At 40.1% G+C, this 21,708-nt stretch overlaps 1 protein-coding gene across 19 annotated transcripts in view; it reads right to left on the bottom strand.

Annotated features, from left to right (window-relative positions):
- Window positions 1-222: 222 nt before the first annotated feature.
- The window catches only part of DLG2 (discs large MAGUK scaffold protein 2), a 1,033,288-nt gene continuing 1,011,802 nt past the window's right edge, over window positions 223-21,708 (bottom strand). For all 19 annotated transcript variants that reach the window (XM_068930581.1, XM_068930580.1, XM_068930592.1 and 16 more), the window contains 6 exons: window positions 15,905-15,955; window positions 15,080-15,181; window positions 13,635-13,807; window positions 12,494-12,603; window positions 6,509-6,600; window positions 223-5,453 (listed from right to left, as the gene is read on the bottom strand). In XM_068930581.1, coding sequence (XP_068786682.1) covers window positions 5,347-5,453; window positions 6,509-6,600; window positions 12,494-12,603; window positions 13,635-13,807; window positions 15,080-15,181; window positions 15,905-15,955 — 635 coding nt within the window. In that variant the 3' untranslated portion in view covers window positions 223-5,346. The remainder of the gene's footprint in view (window positions 5,454-6,508; window positions 6,601-12,493; window positions 12,604-13,634; window positions 13,808-15,079; window positions 15,182-15,904; window positions 15,956-21,708) is intronic.

Genomic DNA, 21,708 nt, shown 5'->3' on the forward strand with positions numbered 1-21,708 from the left:
GAGATATTAAGAGCATATTCATTCGCTTTTAGTAATTTGCTTTAAGAAAAAAAGACAAATTATGCCTTGTGAAGAAGCCATTTGCTATAAAGTGTAAAAATGCTTTAATATTAATATTTTATAATAAAATTCATGACATATTTATAAACACTCTATCAAGCATTTACAACTGAACCACAGCTGAGGGTTTGGAACGGAATAAATAAGCAAGGACACAGCTAGTATGAAATATACATATTAATTTTTATAATTGTGTGTGCTTTATTCTTTACACAAATGGAATGGATGCGCAGAGTATTTACACATAAACAGGAGTGTAAGCTCGATAGTGTATTTTGTAAACTCCAGTTCAGATTCTGAGTACCCCAAACTACAGCTGGATTGAGAAACATCCTGCTAAAGAGATGCAAGCTGGCCAGTGTTGTCAGACAGAAGTGGCCTCCTGAAAACAGGCTGTTGCACTCAGAAGTTCGGACTGGCCAACGCAAATTTAGGAGCACAAATCCAGAAATTACAAGGTTGCTATCTCACTAAGAGCCAACAGTGTTGCTTTTTTTTTTTTTTAACTTTTTTTTTTTTTTTTTAAGACCTAGGTTTCTGGCTACAGCCCATTCTCCAAAATGCTATTTTACCTCAGGGCATCACTGGAAGTTGCCTGGGCTGTAGGTCAGGGCCAGACGGGGTAAGCTGCTAGCACTGCATGAGGGATGAGAGGTCGCATCTTGCTCGCGTCACCTGAAAGACAGGTTCTCAAAAGGGCCAACAAGGCAGTGGTTCCTATTGCTCTTGGTGAAACGGTGGTGGGGCTGAAGCCTTCCGAAAATCTGGCCACAGTGTTTGGCCCATGGGGGTGTCGTTTTGTTCAACAGTTTCACAGCACCTACCTCAAAAAGGGTCTTCGTCTATGACTAGGCCCTCTGGGTGCTGCAGTAATAGGAACAGTAAATAATGATGGAAAGTGCTGAGCTCTTGTTTAATAATGTGGCCTTGGCATTTTACAGTAATGCTATAAAGTAGGCAAAATGGAAAGATATATATGTAATTTCAGATGGTGTAAATGCGAGGAACTCCACTGAAATCAGCGGAGTGACCATGGTTTACACCAGCTGATGATCCGGACTAGCTATATGTTGGATAGACTGCAGGTGTTATTTGCTCTTAGCTTTGATGCTAGGTTGTGCCCTAAAATATACAGTCACTTTTTTTTTTATACATAATTATGACCTCATTCTTACTTCTGAGCTAATTGACAAGATGTCTTATTTTTAATGGAACAGTAAAATACATAATACATTTATTTAATCAAAGCATGGGCTTGAGCACATGAATGCAGTTGCACAGTGAACCACATGCATAACATAGCAGATGAAATGTTCTAGAGAAAAAACGCTGAGATTAAAAGCTATGAACACTAAAAGACCACTTTCTGTGAACATGGCAGATATTATGGCTTTAAATCTGCAGCTTAGAAAGAAGATGGAAACTTTTGCTCTGTAACGTTTTTTCCCCTACAAATATTCACAGGTGTTATCAGTTACTGAATCTTCTTTTCAGGATTTGAAAAAAATAAATAAAAAAAAAAAAACAAAGCAAAAGTACAAGTCGACTAAGTGCTGAGGAGCAAATAACAGTGAAAGTGTAACACCAACAATTTCTCCATAGAAAACTAATGTAAATAGGTAGATGGATGTTGTATAACTAGGACACTGTCGCTGGCTCATAGTGGTTATTAGCTCATGTTCAACACCGCTCTCCAGGATGAGGATTTGAAATTTCAGTGCGATGGAGAGATTTCTTATCCTTGACTTTCACAGAGTGGTTTCTAGGACCCTATCCACACTGGAGCATCAAACCATGCTAGCTACAAACACAATTACATCACAGAATATTTATCTAGAAACAACCTTTACTACGAAAGAAATTACAAAGCGCTAGCATGGACAGGGTTCCTCTGTAGGAAGGGGGAATTAAGCAAGAAAGGCTCTTTCACTGGGTTATGATCAGACAGTAAGACCAGTAAAGAGCATAGTTTCACTGAGCCCTGTAAGAAAGCTCTAAATGAGTCAGTGCATGGAAGATGCTTTGTGGCAAGGAGAAATAAATAGGTTGTAATATTGCACATCTGCACAAAGCTAGCGAGATGTCATTGTGATCATTCATGGGTGGACAAAAAGCCATGTAATTTTGGTTCTGCTGAGACCCTACAGTGCTACACTCTGTGCCAGAACATGAGAAATAGCACCAGGGGTGTGATCTGGCACTTTTCCTAAAGGGTCCAGCATTTGCATTTGTCTCATGTTTAGACACTCGCAAGTCTCTTATATGGACAGAAAAGGAATCTGATTACGCTAAGCTATGTTAGCACCAATACGGTCTGAGGTGCCAATTGCTGTGGTTTGTGAGCTGGATAATTTTTTTTTTTTTTTTGCATCAGATGTAATTTTGCATGAATTTTATGTCTCTCTTCCTCCTCCCACTACCACCCAGTATGATCTGAACAGCTGCAATGCAAAAATGAACGGCAGCTCTGAGAACGCTGCAACATGAAATACAAAACGTCAACACACAAAACAAATGGGAGTACAAGGCCTAAGGGAAAGAAGACCTCTTACTGCTTCTCTTGGTGCACTGTTTTTAAATATATGTTTTATTTAAAAAAAAAAAGAAGAAGAAGAAGAAGAAGAAGTGCAATGGCAACTCTAAACTGGAAGCACAAACAACAGACAGGGAAAAATAAATAATGTTACTACAGTAACCAAGGACTGATGGAAAAATTGATTGTACTCAGCCATAGTGTTACTGTTCACTGTAAAGCACAGCACATGACAAAGCAAAACAGTTACTAGTAGGATAGTACCAAAAAAGGCTGCATGCTGAACTAAGAAACAAAGAAGCAGATGTGATTGATTGCTTAAAAACAGAGCTGAAAATTAGAATGAAGTTCCTGCGTTAGGATACTTGGTTTTTCAGGTCAAGTGGGCTATTTCCCAACCTGGGGCAATAGTAGTTTGCCAGCATGGAAAAATCCAGGGCTTCCAAAGATCTGGGGTCACTCTGTGGATTTCTGCAGAATTATCCAAAATCTAAGCTTTCATTCATTTGTATGTTGTAAAAAAAAAAGTTTCTAGCCCTTCTGGTTACAAAGCTCTTTTGTAGAGTCAGCTGAAACCCTTGTTTACAAATCTGTGCTGGCCAGGCAAGAAAAATAGTAATAAAAGAAGCATGAACTTCTCAAAGTTATCATAGCAGGGCAGTAAGTGAGCGGCCTCCTCGGAGCCACTGAAATGCCCATATCATTAACCCTGTCACCGCTGGTGGCTATTCTACAAACATCCAGCGCGTCATGCTCTCTGTGGAGGTCGGCTGGATATACCTGTCAGCTTGACAGGGTGCAGAAAAGTAAACTTCAAATAGACGAGTAACCGAGGAGTCTATTTAGCATTTGCCCTTACAACGTCCTTAAACATTAGGGTTGCTGTAGCCACCAGGTAACAAATATTAGACTCCTGCAGCCCAGTAGGCAGGAGACTGTGGGTTTTCTACAAAACTTGGTCCAGCAGCAGACGCAAAGGCAATTCAGCTTATGATTATAATATCTTTTACAGTTGTTCCCTTGCGTGCCAGAGTGAAGTATGGTGTCAGTATACAGAGGAAGGGAGATGCGAAACAAGAAATATACCTCCCTCTCCCCTTCCTTGCAAACTGAAATTCCACAGACTTTCCCCAAATCCCTCGCAAACGTCCATTGCCTCAGTTTTCACTTTTAAGACCCTTGTTGACTGTGAAATGAATGAAGATACAAGTTAACTGGTGATCCGCCTGCCTACAAAGACAGAAAAGATCAAATGCTTTTGGTATTTCCCTTAAAGGAACAAGAAGAACCACAGACCATTTCAGGTGAAGTGTGACTCCCTCCAAGAGAGAAACTATTAACTGCATTCAAGCACTGATATTTTGCTTCTGAAAAATCATCCATTTCTGTTTAAAGATGCATTACCCTTTTGTGTTCAAAAAAGGTCCAACAGAGCAGTCAGTTCAAGAGACCTTTCCACAGGAGTTCATCATGATTAAATAGAGGCAAGGGAGAGGATTAAATTGAGAGAAAAACAATCTGACAGCTACAATTTAAGAAATTATCTTGCTTGTCATTAATAATAGAGAGTCTGTTACAGAAAAGGAATAATGCAACTTGATGGTCCTCTATACATTTTACAGTCACACAAGGGTGTAAATATTTAATCTCTCAATTAATTAATCTTTACAAAATATCTCACAAAAACATTTTTACCTATAGAAATTAGTTTCTATACATCAATATATTTTTATTTTTATAAATTATTCCATCTTTAAGTGCCTTCTGTCAATATAAACGATAAAATAGACAATCAAAAATTTTAAAGCTTTTCCCAGTTGTATTCCTCCTTGTCAACGTAGGTGCTGTGAATCCTCATACATGTGAGTGTCTGCATGGGAATGCGTTTGCGTGCACATGTGATGTGAAACGCTTCCATCCTCTCCCACCCCCAAACTCCATTAAAATAAACTACACTGTTACTAGTTCCTGATGCAATAGTGTTTCCAAAGGGGAAAAAAAGAAACGCTTGACTTGGTTTCAGAAACCAAAAGATGTGCATAGTTACCAAAGTCGAGGTGTACCAACTACAAATGTGCAATGACAAGCTTAGAATAGGATCCACCTCCCAGTCAAGTCAAAGACCGTCCTACCAATGACTTTAGCAGGAAGTGGACCTGGATCTCTGAGTTTGATTTTGCAAGGTGCATGTGGCCCTGATCTAGCAGAATGCTTAAGCCCGTGCTTAGCTTTGAGCACGCAAATATTCCTGAAGGAACGGATGGGACTGAACGGCATAGGGAGGGATCACAAGTGACTCCAAGTCAACGGGCTACACACATGTGTAGAAATTGGGGTCAGGTGTTCAGCGCCTTGCAGGATCAAGCCCTATATGAGGTTCAAGAGCTGGGAACTTCTCTGTAAAGCAATCAACACACTGAGCTCAGCCATTGAAATCGATCAAAATGTCCACATGGGCACAGTAGGTGGCTAGCTCCCCTTGACAGAGGGTCTCCATGTCAAAAGTTTGTACCTATAACTAGTGCTTTGAGCACACAACAGATTTGCTTTATGTGGTAGAAGTCTTTTTGTTCCTACCCTTTTGACCCATCAGTGTCCTTCATGGCTTCAAACACTTTTGTGTTGTACATTCATCAAAATTCACATTGACTGCAAAGAACATAAATGCAACAAAAACAGGAAAGCCTCCAAATAGTATATTATAGTTTTCTTCTAAATATTCTCCCGTCGTAATCAGAGGTGCAGCGGCTAATTTATAATTTTTCCTTTGAAGGAATCCAGATGAAAGGCCCAGATTGTTCTTCAATTACAAGTTTGCATTGATTATATATATCTTCTAAGCTATCTCCTTGGACAATAGCTGCAGTAAGGAAACATATCAATACTTCTTTTAATTGATACATTCTACAACATCAAGTGTCAGCAGATTGTCAGTGTAATCGTAGACATGGATGAAATGAGAAGAAATAGTAGCACACTGTGATGTTGATTATGGAGAAGTCATATACCCTGCAGATAGCAACTGAGTTCAAAATAGTGGCACCCTCCCAACACAGAGATCCATCCCACTGCTTATAGGGAGACCACTAAGCTGGGTTACTTGATTTAGCTAGCAGCTCCGTCCCCTGGGAGCGCAGTGTGGCTGGTTCCCACTCTGGGAAGTCAAGCTTTATATTCTGTTTGATGTCGAAGCTACTTCACTAGAGGGTGGGTCAGATGCATCATTTTTTCCCTGTCCTGGTTATGATAAACTCACTCTTGGCCAGTAAAATTAACTAGATCAGGTCCAGTGTGTGTCCAAAGATATAGGAAATGCAACGCAAAGCACAGTGCCTAAAGTCTTAAATTCTCTATCCCCACAGGATCAATCTGGAACTGCAATGAGAGACGCATGGGGCGTCAGCCTGTGGAGGGACAAATAGGGGCTTCTGAGTGGGATCTCTAAATACCAATCCCTGAGCAGAGACCTTCCTAAACCAGCCTAGAGGAAATACTGGGGACCTGAGCGGGCCTTACATCCTGCCCTCTTCCAGGTCTGGAAGAATATGCCTTTCTCTTTCCCTCCCATGAGCCATAGCCTGAACTCTTGCCTTAAGCTAGTGAGGAATTCTGCTTTGGTCTGTACAAATAAACGCAGTGGTGCAATATTTTTAACTGACTCCATCCAAAGCAGATTTGGATCAGGGAGGGAATTAAATTCATACCCAGCTAGTCCTTCAGGATATCAAATATCTGAGGTGTTGAACGCCTACCCTCCCCTTGAGTTTCCTGGGAAACAACAGGCTCAAACCATGAGTCCTTACTGCAGGCACACTACACTGGTGTGCATCTTGTAAGCCAGGGATGCAGCTGACCCACTTGTTATGTAATTACAGGCTATATCTTGGGAAACAATTGTTTTGAATAAATACATACCTGTAAAATATTCTCCAAATTCTTGTTCTAATTTAATTGCTCGATCGTAGGTTTTCTTGGCTTGCTCCTCTGTAAGACGTTTATTCATTTCCCTAGAAACACAGAAGGTATCAAGAAGTTTAGATTCTTAGTTGAGTTTGAATAAACTATTCAGATAGCTTTCTTAAAGATATGTTCAACTGAATAACAGAGATTGGTACAGGATCACAGCACTGAGATTGGTACAAGAATCAAGAGTTGAAGTTCTTTGGTCTGTTCATGGGCAGTTTCAGTATTTTAAACTCAGTTTTGTTGTCATAGAATACAAACCTACATTTCCAAGCTTTCCCATGTCCATTTCCCATTTCTCCCCTAAATTTTTGTTTTGGGGTCACCACCCTATACATCCAGACAAAATGAGGACCAAACCTGGTAACTGCTAGTAGAAATGAATGTGTGGCATCAGGAATCCCTGGGTTAGTCTGGGAGCCAAGAGACCCTTGAGATCTGAGATATTTCTCAGGCTGCTCCTGCCTCACGAGTGGAAGCTATTTCAGGAATCTCCCAATCTCCCACACCTGCAGCTGGCCGTTTTGGCTGAGGAAGACTTTTCAGATTGCTGAAATGGAAGCTGGTTTTTGGCTCATGCTGGGGTCATGGCAGTGAAAACATGATTAAAGGTAGGATTCAGCACAGCGAGATTCCTGGCTCCATAGAAGGAAGCCCGGAGTCATCGTAAACCCCACAGAGAGACCCAGAGGAACCCAAGCACTGTCCTTCAGAAAGAAATCTTGATTCAGGCACAGGTATGAGTTCCACATAATCATGAGAAATTAATAAAACTGAGTCTTTTCAGCAGGCTGAGCTGGTATGAGTTAGTTGCTTGTGTTCTTCTCTTTCCTGGCCCTTTCTGATTAAATACATAGATTCCTAGTCCAATGTGTCTTGTAAACTCTAAAATGCACAGAGTAACTGTGCATTAAGTAATAAACTTAAAACGTAGATAGTGTCAGTCAAACTCTATTACTGCAAATGTTTTGTTATTTGATGGAGCATGTCTGTTTCAGCAGAGGCATTGTTTAATAATTGTAAGAAATGAGTTGTCTTGCCCAAACACGTTCAGTTGTTAATTCCACTGTATACTGCAGCTCCCAAAGAATAAAGCTCTTACTCATTCAGTGCCTTACACATATATCCCTGAGGATATGCAAATAAGTTATCAGTAACAAATAGACTTTGTTTACTCTATCTTTTTTCATAGCATGGATTCATTTTTCTAAAAACATGAGGGAAATTTTCGGAGGTAACTAGGAAAGCAGAGAGCATCCTGTATCCTACATAAACCGGATTTAATGCCTTACACTAAATCATATGATTATCTGGTAATGGATTGTATACAGTATGACATGTGTGATGCATGCAGGAAATTATGTGCATGACGATGCATAAAAAATGATTTATAAAATGCACAGCAGTATGAACTTGCTACAGCTAACTCCTACCTAGTTTCTGAAAAATGCCATGTAAGTTGTCAAAATGCAAAAATGTATTTATAGAAATGACCCTAAGGTTATCTGTCTGTATAACTAATCATATAACTGCGAGTATTGCTTTAAAAAATCTCTCTGGAAGTACCAAGTCCAATGCCAGTGCAATCAGAAAATAGATTTACAGAATGCAAGATAGGAAAGATTTATTTGAAAATTTATGACAATCATCTATGGATTATATTCACAGGTTTTGGATTAATGTATGCAAATCTGTGATGTGCTGCTAAATTTCTAATGCTTCTAATTCTGTTTATTGGAAGGATTGCTATCTAATTGAGTTCAGGCAGGCTTCTCATCAGCAATGCCTACTTGGACACGTCTTTAAGTCATTGAACCCAAGCTCCGTCTTGGAGTGGGATCAAGCACTGCAAATTTGTATGCAAACTTAAGACATTATCACATATTAAGGAGACTCAGCCAATATTCCAGTGCTAACAACATCCTCCTCCTTCCCAATCTATTTCTGGTAAGAAAGTCTTCCTCACCTTCTGGTGAGAAGTCTTCCTGAAGATCTTTGAAAATCAAAGGAGATTATATCTATATAAATATAAAAAAGTATTTAAGATAACAAATACTTTGAAACAAGCAGAAATTTAAATTAGATTTGGAGAATGTAGATTTGCCTTTGGTGTAAAATCATGCTAGTTGCACTCGTGCCTCTGCCAATCCTGTGCCTTCAGGAAAGAGGATGGAGAGGGGGGAGGACTGTCCATTTGTCATGATGAATTAAAAGTGCTATCAAGTAATGGTCCCTTCTAAATTTTTCTCTTCCAGCCAGGGACCTGCCCAGCCAGTGAATTAAAAATGCTTGCAAAGAGCTGCCCCTCCAGGTACCTCTCCCAGGGTTTTTCTCATCTTCCAGTAAAGAGCTCAACCAGGTGGCCTCTTCCCTACTTCCAGCTATCATCGCTGTGATCCCACCATGCCCCTCCCTTTAAAGAGATGCTGATCAAGAGGTGCCAGCAAGGACCCCTCTGAGATTAAACCTGTGAGCTGGAGTCATTTAGAGGTGGGGGAGGAAGGGTGGGATGATGAACTGGTCATTCCAATTCTTTTTTTTTTTTTCTGATACAGCTTTGCTTTCCTATTACATTAACTTGTTTGCATGAGCAGGAATAAGAGTTTCAGCAGATAAATCTAGGGTTACAAACAGATTTTGTACCAGTATATCCCCTTCTCATTTAGGAATTGGAATTTTTGTGTTGTGGCAGTCGCATCCAAAAAAACGAGTGAACACAGTTATACCGGCATAGAAGTGTCCTTTTTCTCTTCCCACAGGGCATCAGTATGCTACATGAAACTTCCTCACAGCAGAATAACAGTGTCCACTGGGAAGAGGTTATATCCATTCATCTATGCACTCCCTCAGACTATGCTGTTAAAACCCTTAACAAGGAGAAAGGACTGCACAAACATTTCCATGAGAAAAATAAGCATTTGGATTTACAGTGCATCAACTCATCTGTGGAAACTGCCCAAGGTACAAATGAGACAGCTTGACCCTCCATGAAACTGTGGCAATCATCTGCCCTGCATCTGCTAGGGGGCAGGAACGTGTGCACAGCCCGCGAATGTGAAGTAGCCACACGCTGCAAATCTACTCTACAGTTCGCAGCAGAGCGCATATTTGCTTAGCCACATCCTGACTGATTTAACTACATTACCAAATAAAATAAATGATTTTCATGAGCAAAAAGCTCAGAATTATGTCGTTATTCTCAAGGCAATTCTTAAAAGAGAATGATACTAGTTATATTAAAAGAGTTTTTATTTCTATTAGAAACTAATTTTGGGTGCTGCTTGGTAAGATAAATGCACATGAGGCACATTAAGCAGATAAAAAGATTACTTGTGGATAGCAAGCTGTAGGGGAGAAAGTAATTTAAAATCTATTACTTTTTCTCATTTTTTTCCAGGAGTAGCTGTACTGTGTTTGCACAATTTGTTTATATAAACCATATCACTGCAAGAACAGTGCTGATCTACAAGGATCTTTGCTGTCCCACGGAAGTTTAGAGTTTAATTAAGTCTAATTAAGAGTGTCTTCCGCAGAACATTCCTAGAATAAACAATTCAAAGGTCATCTAACAAGTTTCACTCTCTTTGTCCCTACTGTACTATCAATACTTATGCAGGTTTTCATTTGGAGAGTGAAGAATAGCCTAGTTATTTTTGATATATATCACCAAGGAAAATTCTACTAACTCTGCATAATTTGTTTAGATTTAAGTGGAATATTAGCATTACTTTGGTTTAATAGGAGGATGACTGCCCTAATGTTTTGCATCTACTTAACACTTTTCAGTCAAACTGCTCAAAGATTTGGTATGCTTGCTTCAAATCAACTAAGCCTTTATTTTATTTCTACCTTTGCAGTTGTTCCTAATATGCATGTATTTTCAGTGTAAAGACCACATTTATTTACTTCCTTTTTTATCATGCTAGATGCAATAATGGAGGACAGGAAAACTGTAGGTTAAAACTTCTTTTAAAACAAATGATGAATTAATGCAGAAGCTAGGATATTAGACAACCCTGTCCATTCTAAACTGCAAAATAATTAGAATGTAACTGAACTGGAGGGGCTGAAAGAAATGTCAAAAAGTCATCCAAAGCAGGATACCCTATCTTTAGTCAGGCTGGGGATGTTTTATGTACTATATGCTGTGTGATTCCCTGTAATATGCCTGGGCATTCAACAGCCTCCTCCCCGGAAGTCAGGGCTAGAAAGGACCCTGTTCAGTCATGGGATGGGGCATGTTAACAGTCTCCAGCTCTGTGATCCAATATTTGTGGGTAGGCCTTCAACATAACCAGGTACGCATCTGTCATAGGAGGAGGGATGCCTACATTTAATTTTTTGCTGGGTACATATGGTATCATTCGGTGTCTGCAGAGTCTTTGGTGAGAGAAAAGCACAGAGTACCAAATTTCATCCCTGTCACAGCAAATTAAATTGATAACTTCTTGCATTATCCTAGGTGCACATGGAAAACAATTGATCACAACACATTTTATGCGGAACTTGAACCATTCTGAAGATCATTACTGTAGATCGTGCTCTGCTTTCTCTCCTCTAGATGAGGCAACTCCCATTCCTTCGCCATTTCCAGGGTGGTACCCAGAAGCAGGCACAGCGCTCTAGCTGAGGCCTCATCCACACCAAGTAAAACAACAGAAAACAGAATTGTGTTTTGTGCCCCTACACAGCACTGATGTTAACAGAACCCAGACTGACAGTAGTCTTTTTTGCAACAGCATTATCCCTCCATTCATAGTCCTGTGTGATCCACTCCAAGTGCCAGATGCTTTTCTGCCGTGCTATAGCTTCATTATTCCCTGCTTGTAGACATGCATTTCATTTTCTCTCCTCTGTCTGTGCTGAATTTCATCTTACTGATTTTGCTTTGAATTTTAACCTTAGCCTCCAAAGTGCTTGCAACCTCTCTCAACCTTGTGCTATTCACAAACTTTACAAAAGTACAATCCAATTCAACATTCAAGTGCTTCATGAAAACAGCAAGCAGTGCCAAATAGTGCCACAGCCTAAGAAATGCGCTTGCAGGACTTCTGTTTTCCTCTCAGTTTAGCAGTGCCATTCTCAATGACTGTCTGAGAACGGCTGTGCACGTGCGCTCTAATAATTCAGTCATCTGGATCATATTTCTCTAATCTGCTACTGAGAATGTCATATGGAGATGTGTTAAAAGTCAGAATAAAAACAAAGATACATCACAATTATTGATAAATACCTCCTGAAGGAAGGAAGAGAGATTGATTTGGTTTGCTCTTGAAATATACCGTCTGCCTCTTATAACCTTTTTATCTTCTAGGTTCTTATGCCTTAGTTGCTTAACTGCTTGTTGGCTCCCAGGATTTTTTCTGAGTATTGCAATTAGGTCCCTGGCCACAGCGTGACATTGGTGCCTTCCCTTTTCTTCTTTTAAGTGTTATTTTTCCCCCTCTCCAGTCCATTAGGTCCTCACCTCTTATGAACCTTGAAGTAAATGAAGAGCTGACCTAATACAGAAAGTCTGACACAGGTTTACTCTGCATGCACCGCTGCGTGTGCACTGTGACCACATGCTGCACCCTATGAGCACCCAAGGATGGATGGGACAAGCCATGCCATTTGAGGCTGCACAGGCCTTGCTAATCTTGCTGTCCATTTTTGGAAAAACACCGAGCACTGGTGGGTTATCCTTTCAGAGTCCATCACATAAGACTGCATGATCCGAACATGAAAGGTTCAAAAGCAGCTTTGGCTGGTTCCTCCGGGCTCCAGGGTAAATCTGACCATGCAAGGCACAGCCGAGGGCATACACGGAGAGTTAAGTCTTCGCTATTTCTACCTCCTCTTACTGTTGATTTTAGAGAAGAGGTAAAATGTCAATGGGAGACCTGTGTTGTGCCATTTGAGACTGAAAGAAAAATGCTTGAAGGTTTTTATACTCACATCAGAGGCTCCCAGGATTTAGGCTTAATGAAGATAGCGATGGGATACAGTTGTGCAACTTGCAATCGTTTAATAGCATTTCCTGACACATCGAGTATACAGTGCTTGCCCTGTTGGAAAGAGATGAGGACGTGTTTATTTTTGCAGTGCTGGCTGCAGTTCAACTGAAAGAAGGGAAGTAATTCTGCGACGCAGGGCCCTGAAGCAGAGCCATTACTGACACACCAGGGAAGGGGGGCCCTGGGGCACACGCTCTGCTTCTCTGTAGTATTTCTTTTGCTTTGCTGCTCATATTAAAGAATATACTGGAAGCATAGGAGCAGGCTATTTTTTATTCTAGAGGTTTAACTGTGATGAACTTTGTGGGGGGACTGTTCTTCAAATATGAGGAAAACTGGTTCATAAAAATAATAGGATGTCTACTTTCTTACTGGTTAATTCAATTCTTGTTTGTGCCAAAGACTTCTTGTGTCACCTGAGGCATGTCATCTAATCTCTTCATGCTTCACTTTTTTGCCTCTGTGAAAGTGAGATAAGTTCACTTATCTATCTTATAGAGGTGTCTGCAATTCTGCAATTATTAATGTTCAAAAAGCAGTTCCTAAGTGCTGTCCCAATACTGTCCTAAGACAGCTTTACAAAAGCTATCTCAAAAAATAATCTAGACACTATGTCCATGGTGTAAGTTTGTTGTTAGCCTCATTCTACAGAGAGAGAAGCTGAGAAACACAGAGGTTAAATATCTTGGTCTAAGCTACAGAAGGAACCTACATCAGAGCTGGGCTGGGAGCTAAGCCCAAAACCCTGAGCCAGATGCTCAAATCAGAGCAGCACGCTGGGCATCACCGAGTGCCCCTGAACTCCTCTGAAATGACGCCAAAGAAGGAAGGCTGTTTTGGGGCACACTGGAGGTGCTATGGCTACATTTATGAACCCATGGCACTACATCTGGGAGCAGAAAGTGCCAACAATGCTGTCATTCAAAGTCAGAGTCTCTAATTGTGGAGGCATTGTAAGGCTAGAAAAACCCGATTACAATTTTGCAGGTATTTTATATGTTGGCAGAAACATCATGTCTGAGATATGATGGGGCAAAAAAACAGATCGCTTTGCATGGGCAATAAAAGCGGTGTCAACCTACCCTTTCCGCCACAAATCTCACAGACTGGACACTAGTTCCATATAAATTATCATTGTACTGCCCGGCTTCTATAAATTTGTGCTCTTGGATATCCTTTTCCATTTGTTCTCTTGAAATGACAAAATGATAATCTCGCCCATCCACTTCATAGTCACGCTTTGGTCGTGTGGTATCTGCATGAAACAAAAGATAGAAAATCAAGAGGTCTGTAAAAGCATTTCATGCAAAATGCAGCGATTAAGGTTTGCTCAGCAGATAACGCTGGGTCTGCTGTATGTGGAGGTGTTTCACATCTGGGAGTGGAGGGTCACTTTCAGGAGGAACATACACAAACCTCAGATACAAAATACACTCTCCAGTGTGAATCTAATCCTATTCTCCATTACAGTGATGCAAATGAATGGTAATACCATCAATTTAATTCAGCCTTAATTATAAGGTTGATTCTGATCTCATCTCTAGCAGTTTTAAGCTGCTGTAGTTGCACAGGTATCAATTTAAAATGAAGTGAGATTGCAATCAGAGGCCACAATACACACTGAACAAGCTTTAATGAGCCAAACAATAAATGCTCAGCTAAATCCAGGGTCCAATATTACCTTCAGATTAGATAGTCTAAATTCCACACTAATTATAAATTATTCCATATTTGTATTAGTGGATACTGTGTTAATAAACTGAAACATTTATCAGTCTTTCAGACTTTTATCTCATTTAAAAAACTACAGAGTAAGTGATTTGTAAACTGAATTTGTAATTAGAAGGTCCCCTGTTTAGCAGAATGCTAGAGCTTTTAAGATATTTAAATAGGAAAGATAACACCAGGCTATGTTAGATATGAGAGCATTGCTCATGAGTTGAGACATCCCGGCGCTAACAGTTCAGCATTCCTGGATCTGGGGTAGGTGCCACGAAAGAAAGACCTTTGAGCTTTTGACAGCAAAGGGGGCTCCTAGGTGAGCATGGACACCTTGGAGCAGTAGTGTAACCAACTCCATCTCTCCCCTAGACAGTCAGCTGGTGGCTGTCACCTGCTTTTCTTGCAGAGACTGGTGCTGGGGTCCTGGATGGCTGAAGAAGGCTTAGAAATGTACTCAAATTCTTTCCAGAGCTTCACCACCTTTTTTTTGTTTGTTGTTTTCCACATTTCTGTCCAATGTGGAAGTCTGCTTTCCTGACTCAGTATCCTGATTTGGAATACTATTCTTGTTTCAGAAGAGTGGCATTTCCAGTGGGACTGAAACTCCGTTTTTTCACACAGCTCTGCAGAACATTACCTCAGAGGTGCAGCTGGGCCGCTATCTTTTTCTATCCAGGTCTAAAAATGGCTTTTGAGAAATACAGCTACATAATGTACATGGACACTGCTCTCATAGCAATTCACTTTATGTGTGTCACCAAGGGATTTAACTCGGCTGCAGAACGGAGGATGAAACAGCACTTACGTGGTACACATGACCCAAACTTATCAGGAAATTCAGATATCAAATCATCGTTGATCCGATCTTTCATAGGACCCAGAATGATAACCGGCCTGGTGTAATTAACTGAACAACAGAAAGAAAGGCATATTTTGATGGCGTTAGTGGAAATAACAGTAAATATTCCCAAAGATGCACTAACCTGAGTTCTTAGCTATATGTACGAAAGGAAATCTCAGATGTATGTTTTATTGAAGAGTAATTTTTTTATTGCCATGGATACAGAAATTGGAACTGAGACTGCTTATTATGCAAAGTTCAGAGCCCTCTGATAGAGTATGCACTTGTAGACAAAGGACTATTTGGTAGTATATATATTTGCTATTGCTCAACAAAGTGACTCCTAAATGCTCACAGATGGACTTTGTCATGAGGCACGGAAAGGAGACAGGATCTATTTTTTTTCTTCTCAGTTATATGAATGCATCTGCAATGAAATCAGTGGGTTGTACTACCATAACAGAGATCATTTTCAGTTTGCATTGCTGTAGCAATGACCTATTCTGACTGAGGCATATATCTTATGAGAATGAAAATAATAAATGCCTCCCATGTAACAATGATGCAGTAAATCTAAAAAATATGCGTCGATATTTTGCAGACTAATTAATATATTTATTAGTAGGAGACCCTCACATACATTTCTCATCATTCAGCAATAGCCAAAGCAGCCAGGAAAAAGGAGCCATGGAGAATCTGGGGCCAGCGCAACGCTTACATCTCTTCTGGCCCATCAAACATGAAATGAAAAATTGAAGCAAGAGTGGTAGAAAAGCAGATGAAACTTACTTTCCTGTCTTGTGACAGGTTCATAAGAAAAGATGCAGTCTTCTTGGCCTCCTGATAAGAGAAGAAAGAGAAGAAGAGAGATTGAAGTTGACAAGCAACAATTCAAACATTAAAGCTTGATAAAATGCTTCATATAGAGGCAGAACAGGTTCGACATCTCTTTCTGGCAATGCTCTCACCTGAACCATTCCAAAGTCCCTAACAGCTGTGAGGTCTAAAGACCTCTTTTGTTTCCTTCCCCTCCCTCCCCTGCCACATATTTAGTTTCCCTGTGCTGAAATGGGGCTTTTTTTCAATGATACAGAATAGCTGTAGCAATGGCAATAAGGTTTCATTTATCAATTTAATAGTAAGGCTGTTTACAAGAATATTGCAGAAATTTAAGAAGCAATTATTTTGTTTGCCCAATGGTTAAAGCCTTAATATGCAGGGCAAATACAAAGGCTAAGCCAAACAATGCTCATTGTTGGATTAATTCCTTTTTGGCTGATCATCCTTCTTCTGTGCATAAACCCCACGTTCCAGTTTATTCAGAGCCTGATATGTAAGCATAAGATGTTTTCTGACCCTTGTCCTTCCCCTGAACAGGAATGTCCCCTGCACAGCAATGTCATCATATTTTATGTGCTTATCCTCACTTCACTCCTGTCAGCCAGGGGAGTGTTGTTTCCTCCCCAAGGCACTGAGGGAACTAAAGCAAAGAAGTTTGTCACAAGAAAAAAGTGGTAGTATATGGAACAGAAGTTGTGTTCAAACTTACAGCCTCAGTGCATCATACCTCATGAAAAATGTATGTGCATTTCTCTTTCTGGGTCATTGCCGCACACTTGGTACCACATAAGGACTCTGGCAGGTTCTAAATATGTCTTAGACTGAACAAAGTTTAAAACTATGATTTTATTTTTACTTGGTTTAGTGTTTATCTCTGAGAAGATCTACACTTGGGATTTTGCTTAGCAAAATAATTTAGATACTATAGAAGAAAGGGTGCCAGAACGGGTACCAGGATTTTTACAAAATAGACGGCGTTGTCTTCATTTCATCTCCTCGCATGCATGTGAATCCTTGCTCCGTTATTCTGGCTGGCTCCCACCAAACCAAATTGTGCACAGGCAGGGGAAGGGTGTTGCCTGGTGCCTTGTTGGGCATTATGGGTAGGATTTACTTGGGGAGCGATGCAGGTCACCCTGAAGTAGACCGACTAGTTAGCTGACTGGTTAGCTGGTTAGCTCAGTCACTCTTTAGGCACCTCTAATTGTATTGACAAGACTTCTAGTGAATACAGTGGCAGCTCAAATATGCATCTCACAAGTAGGCATCAAAATTTTGGTGAATCCAATCTGTATAAGGATATTTTTTGTGATTTATTATTGACAGCTGTGAGAAATGTGTAAGAAAGTCTTTCAAGTAAAAAGAATATTGTTATTAAGACAAAAGAAGAAAATAAAAATGTGCTGGAGATGTTATGAGAGAATGAGAACAGAAAGGGTCAGCTCTGAACTAACTATGGTACTGAAGCAGCTAAAGAGAAAACATCATTTTTAATAAAAGAAAGAGAACAGAGAGCTTTTCAGGGCAAGGGAACATTACATGTGAAGAGTGTGGAAAATGGATTTTGGTATTTTTTGGTAAATGTTCAGTAGTGTTCAATATAGAAATTAAGAACCTAGAGTTATTATTGCACTGGATTTCAAGCACTAGATCTATATTTTGTTTTTACTGGACAGTCTTGGGGCAATAGAATAAATTCAGGACATCTCATTCCCCTGAGGATGAAACAATTCACTCTGCAGGCTGGATAAGGATGATCCTGTACAGCCTCTTCTTCAGCCCTCAGGAGCCAAGGCTACAATTTCTAATAACCTGAGAAAGTCAGGTTATTGGACAAGATGGACAATGAAGCTCCCATGCTCTAAGCAAGTGGAGGGAAGCCTGTTTGCAGGAGTACAATATATAAGCTTGAGAATACTTGTTTCAGCGGCGTACAAATCTGCAGAGGGGATTCATTTAATCAGATTTTGGAAACCTGTATTGTGAGCATTTATGTCTGAGCTAGTCCCGAGGTGCCCTTTAGAGTCAATGGGTGCCAACAAGAAGGCAAGTTCTTATTCGAAGACATGATTCATCTGACCTATTTCAGATGTCTACTCTGGGATGAGAGGGAAAGGCAGAAATGTCTGTCTGTCTCCATTGTCCTATAAAGGCATTTAAATAGCAAGGTCAGATGTAGGCATCTGCATTTAGGTAGATGAAGTGACAGTGACAAGGACAACTGAAGGAAAAGAGCCCATAACTGTGACACTATTTAAAAATTGCCCTGTGGGCCAACACTTGCCTTAGGCACAGAATTGCAACCAGTGGGAATAAGCAGGCACAGGTTGTACCTTCTCTTTTGCCCAGTTCATGGAAGATGTGCACATACTAAAGCTGTCATTACATCTTTTGCTGGCAATATTGCCAGAGAATGTGCTATGGAAAGAAAGGAGAATGGACTTCTGCCATTTCACAGAAGTCTTGTGAAACTGCGGCCAGTCCACTTAAACTGTGCCCAAAATTAAGCCACTAGAAAGGGCTGAAGCCTGTAAGCAGGAACTTTGAGTTTGACTGTGACACACAGAGACTTAAAGATAGATAACTTCCCGAGGTTCTTTGACATTAAGTTTCAGACCTACTGGGGGTGTGATTGATTGTGATGCAAGTCCACACCATTTTTCCTACTTCACTTTTCTGGAAAAGTGGCTCAGGAAGCTCAAGTTCTTATGCAAAATAAAATCCTTCCAAGTACTGTCCAGATAAATTCCTGAAAGTCTTCAAATGCTAATACGCATGTTAACTGTAACAGATGGTAGTCAGTACTGTATGGCTTTGAAGTAGTCCATAAAGTATTAAGTATAATGAAGAATTCTAGGTCCATCTATAACGGATTTGCTATAACCCTGCAATAGCTTTGAGGTGTGGGACACTGTCAAATTCAGCAGGATATAGGCTTTTATTTTACATTTGACCAAGCCTCATTTACTGCCTCCATTAATGGGTTAATTAGCACAGGTTATCTACATTGATCTGGAACAACATCAAAACCAAAAACCTTTCTGTAGAATTTTGGAATCATTCCTTGTACTTTAATAACAATTCCATAAAGTGGCAAAGAGAAGAAAAGAAAGGAGAAGTAAGTAACATGAAGCTTTCCTAAATTTATTAACTTGTGAGCGAAATGATTAGAGCTCTTTCACTTTTTCAAGAATCCTGTGCCTCAAGCTTTCTTCGCTCTTGGTTTGCCTGTTAGTGAGTTCTGGTCCTCAGGAAGAGAAGAATAACCTCAAGTTTGTTATAGCTTCTAAGAACTGGGCACAGAAGTCCTGAAACGTCACAACTGAATTTTGTAACTACTACTCATTTTGTCTTTTTAACCAATTTTATGGTGTTTCAGAAGGTAGCACTAAATGGATTTAAGGTGTTGCCTCTGTTTTCCCTTTTTTTTGGCTAGACGGCAGAAAGTCTTTGAAAAACTGGAAACCATTGTTTCAGGGCAGAACTGGGACATTTTAGGCATTTTTCACAAAACCCATACAAAGATCCCTTTTCCTACACTCCTGCCACCTCATCGGGAGCTTTCACAGTGCTTCATGCAGCACGTGAGTAATGGTACAAGAGAGCTGCTGATAGATGCCGTGGGGCAGTGCTATGACCACATACATGCTACCTCGTGAGGCTCCATGCTTGAAGCCTTCTGCAAAGCAGCATCCCTTATGCTGCAGTCCAGCCCTGCAGCCTTTTTCCCATAATTTGTGAGAATATGAGATCCAGCATATAAGAGTGCAGCCACCTTGTAATCTGAGGCATCAAACGCCCACCCTCATCATGCACCTCACGCACTGGGAATCATAGATTTGGGTGTCCTGTTGTCTACGAACAAAAAAACTGTAAAGGGATCTAGGATAGTGAATAAAGAAATGAGAAGTACTTATAAAAAAAGGTAAAAGAAATGAGTTATGAGCTTAAAGAAATCAAAAGGAAATTCTGGGTTCATGAAGATTGCGGGATTAATTGCTGGTAGTGGTCATTGTTAGTACATATGTGAAATATATGGAGATGAGATAAGTTAAATTTATTTTATTTTTGAGCTTTGTCATGAATTTTTTTGCTAAGCTAGACCTAAAATCAAAGATAGCTTATTTTTCGGTTCCCATCCATTTTGGATTTGGGCTACTGCATGGACTACCTGAGTTGGATTTGTAATATCTTCGACAACTCAATTTCCTGTTTGTTTCTTCTCCACAGTCTGCATTGGACAGTCAATATCTTAACCTCTGTTTGGCTCAAAATACCTCCCTGGATTTCTGTTTATGTGAGTAAGCGCGTGACTTTTCAAAATATGAAAATAGCTATGAATTACAGGCAAATTCAGTACATAAAAAGATCATCAGTAGAATGAGAGTGAATTTGTGACTGAAAAGTAGTTTATCAGTGCTATATGTCTATACTGTCTGTATAACAGTAGGCCACTGTTATATGTCTATAACAGTGCTATATGTCTATATATGATCAATATAGCTTGTGAGGACTTCAATACTTGTGCAACTCTGAATGTGTCTGAATCATATAATAATCCTTGGGGAGTGTAAGAACAAATTTAAGTGTCCAAATAATCAGTGGCCTAACATTATAACAAGAACTTCCTTAACATTGTTCTGTGTCTATATCTCTCATTACAAGAATTACTTGCTGACCAAGTATATAGGGTAACAATCTTGATTTCTAGCACTTTTTCTTACTTTTAACTTTTAGTCATGTAGTGCCTCTTCAGGTAATTGGTGCAATCACAAGCAATTATGCAATTACGCTAAATAGACGTGGTAATGCATGTATAATTTTGATGATAGCTGTAAAAACCTTGACTGAACTGTATGTAAGAGCGTTACTAGACATATGCAGTGGAGAGACTTAAAATTCATGGCCATTATGAAAATCATATTGTGCAAAATAAGAGTCCACAGTTAAAATATGTTCCTGCAAGCTTGGTTTGGAAAAGAAGTCAGAATATTTTAAGTTACAGAGCTCAAAAGAAACACTTTCAATTTTTGCTTGATTAGTTATTTCATGGGTAAGTCAAAGTTGGCTGCATGTATAGTCGTGACAACAAGAACAACTTTTTGCTAGACCAGGACTTTATATATTTCTCTGTAAACTTGATTTTACTGCTGAAAGCAGGTGCAAATCAACTGACATGGTTATAGCCTCCACATTATATGACACAGTGGCAGCTGTGTGGCAGCTCAGCCCCTTTTAGATCAGGCTAGCTTCTGTTTCTGACTCTAAAGCACTTTTTTACTGTTTATAGTGGGCCAGATTCTGCTGTCAAATGTGTTTGTGGTTCCCTTGAAGTTAATGGAGCCGAGGGTGGAATAAGGAAAATTATCTGCTGGGATTTGGAGCAGCCACCGTCTCCCCTTCCTGAAGACAAGGAGGGTGAAGGTGTTTACCACCGAGCAATTTGTCCTGACCTTCTAAACAGTCAATGGGGACATCTTTAAGATAACATTCATCTGGTCTGTTTTAGATACCGGCTTAAGGACAAAACAAGTTGCTCTCTACAAATCCCTCTCTCTCTCCATTGAAGAGAATTTGGTGTATGAAACCTGAGAGGGTGATGCCTCTGTTTTAGAGATCTATGCTTGTCAAAGGAGTAATAGGAAAGCAGCTCTGCCGAGAAGGACCTGGGAGTGCTGGTGGACAACAAGTTGACCATGAGGCAGCAGTGTGCCCTTGTGGCCAAGAAGGCCAATGGGGTCCTGGGCTGCATG

Source organism: Struthio camelus, chromosome 1 (genome assembly GCF_040807025.1).
Source record: "Struthio camelus isolate bStrCam1 chromosome 1, bStrCam1.hap1, whole genome shotgun sequence".
NCBI classification, from domain to species: Eukaryota; Metazoa; Chordata; class Aves; order Struthioniformes; family Struthionidae; genus Struthio; species Struthio camelus.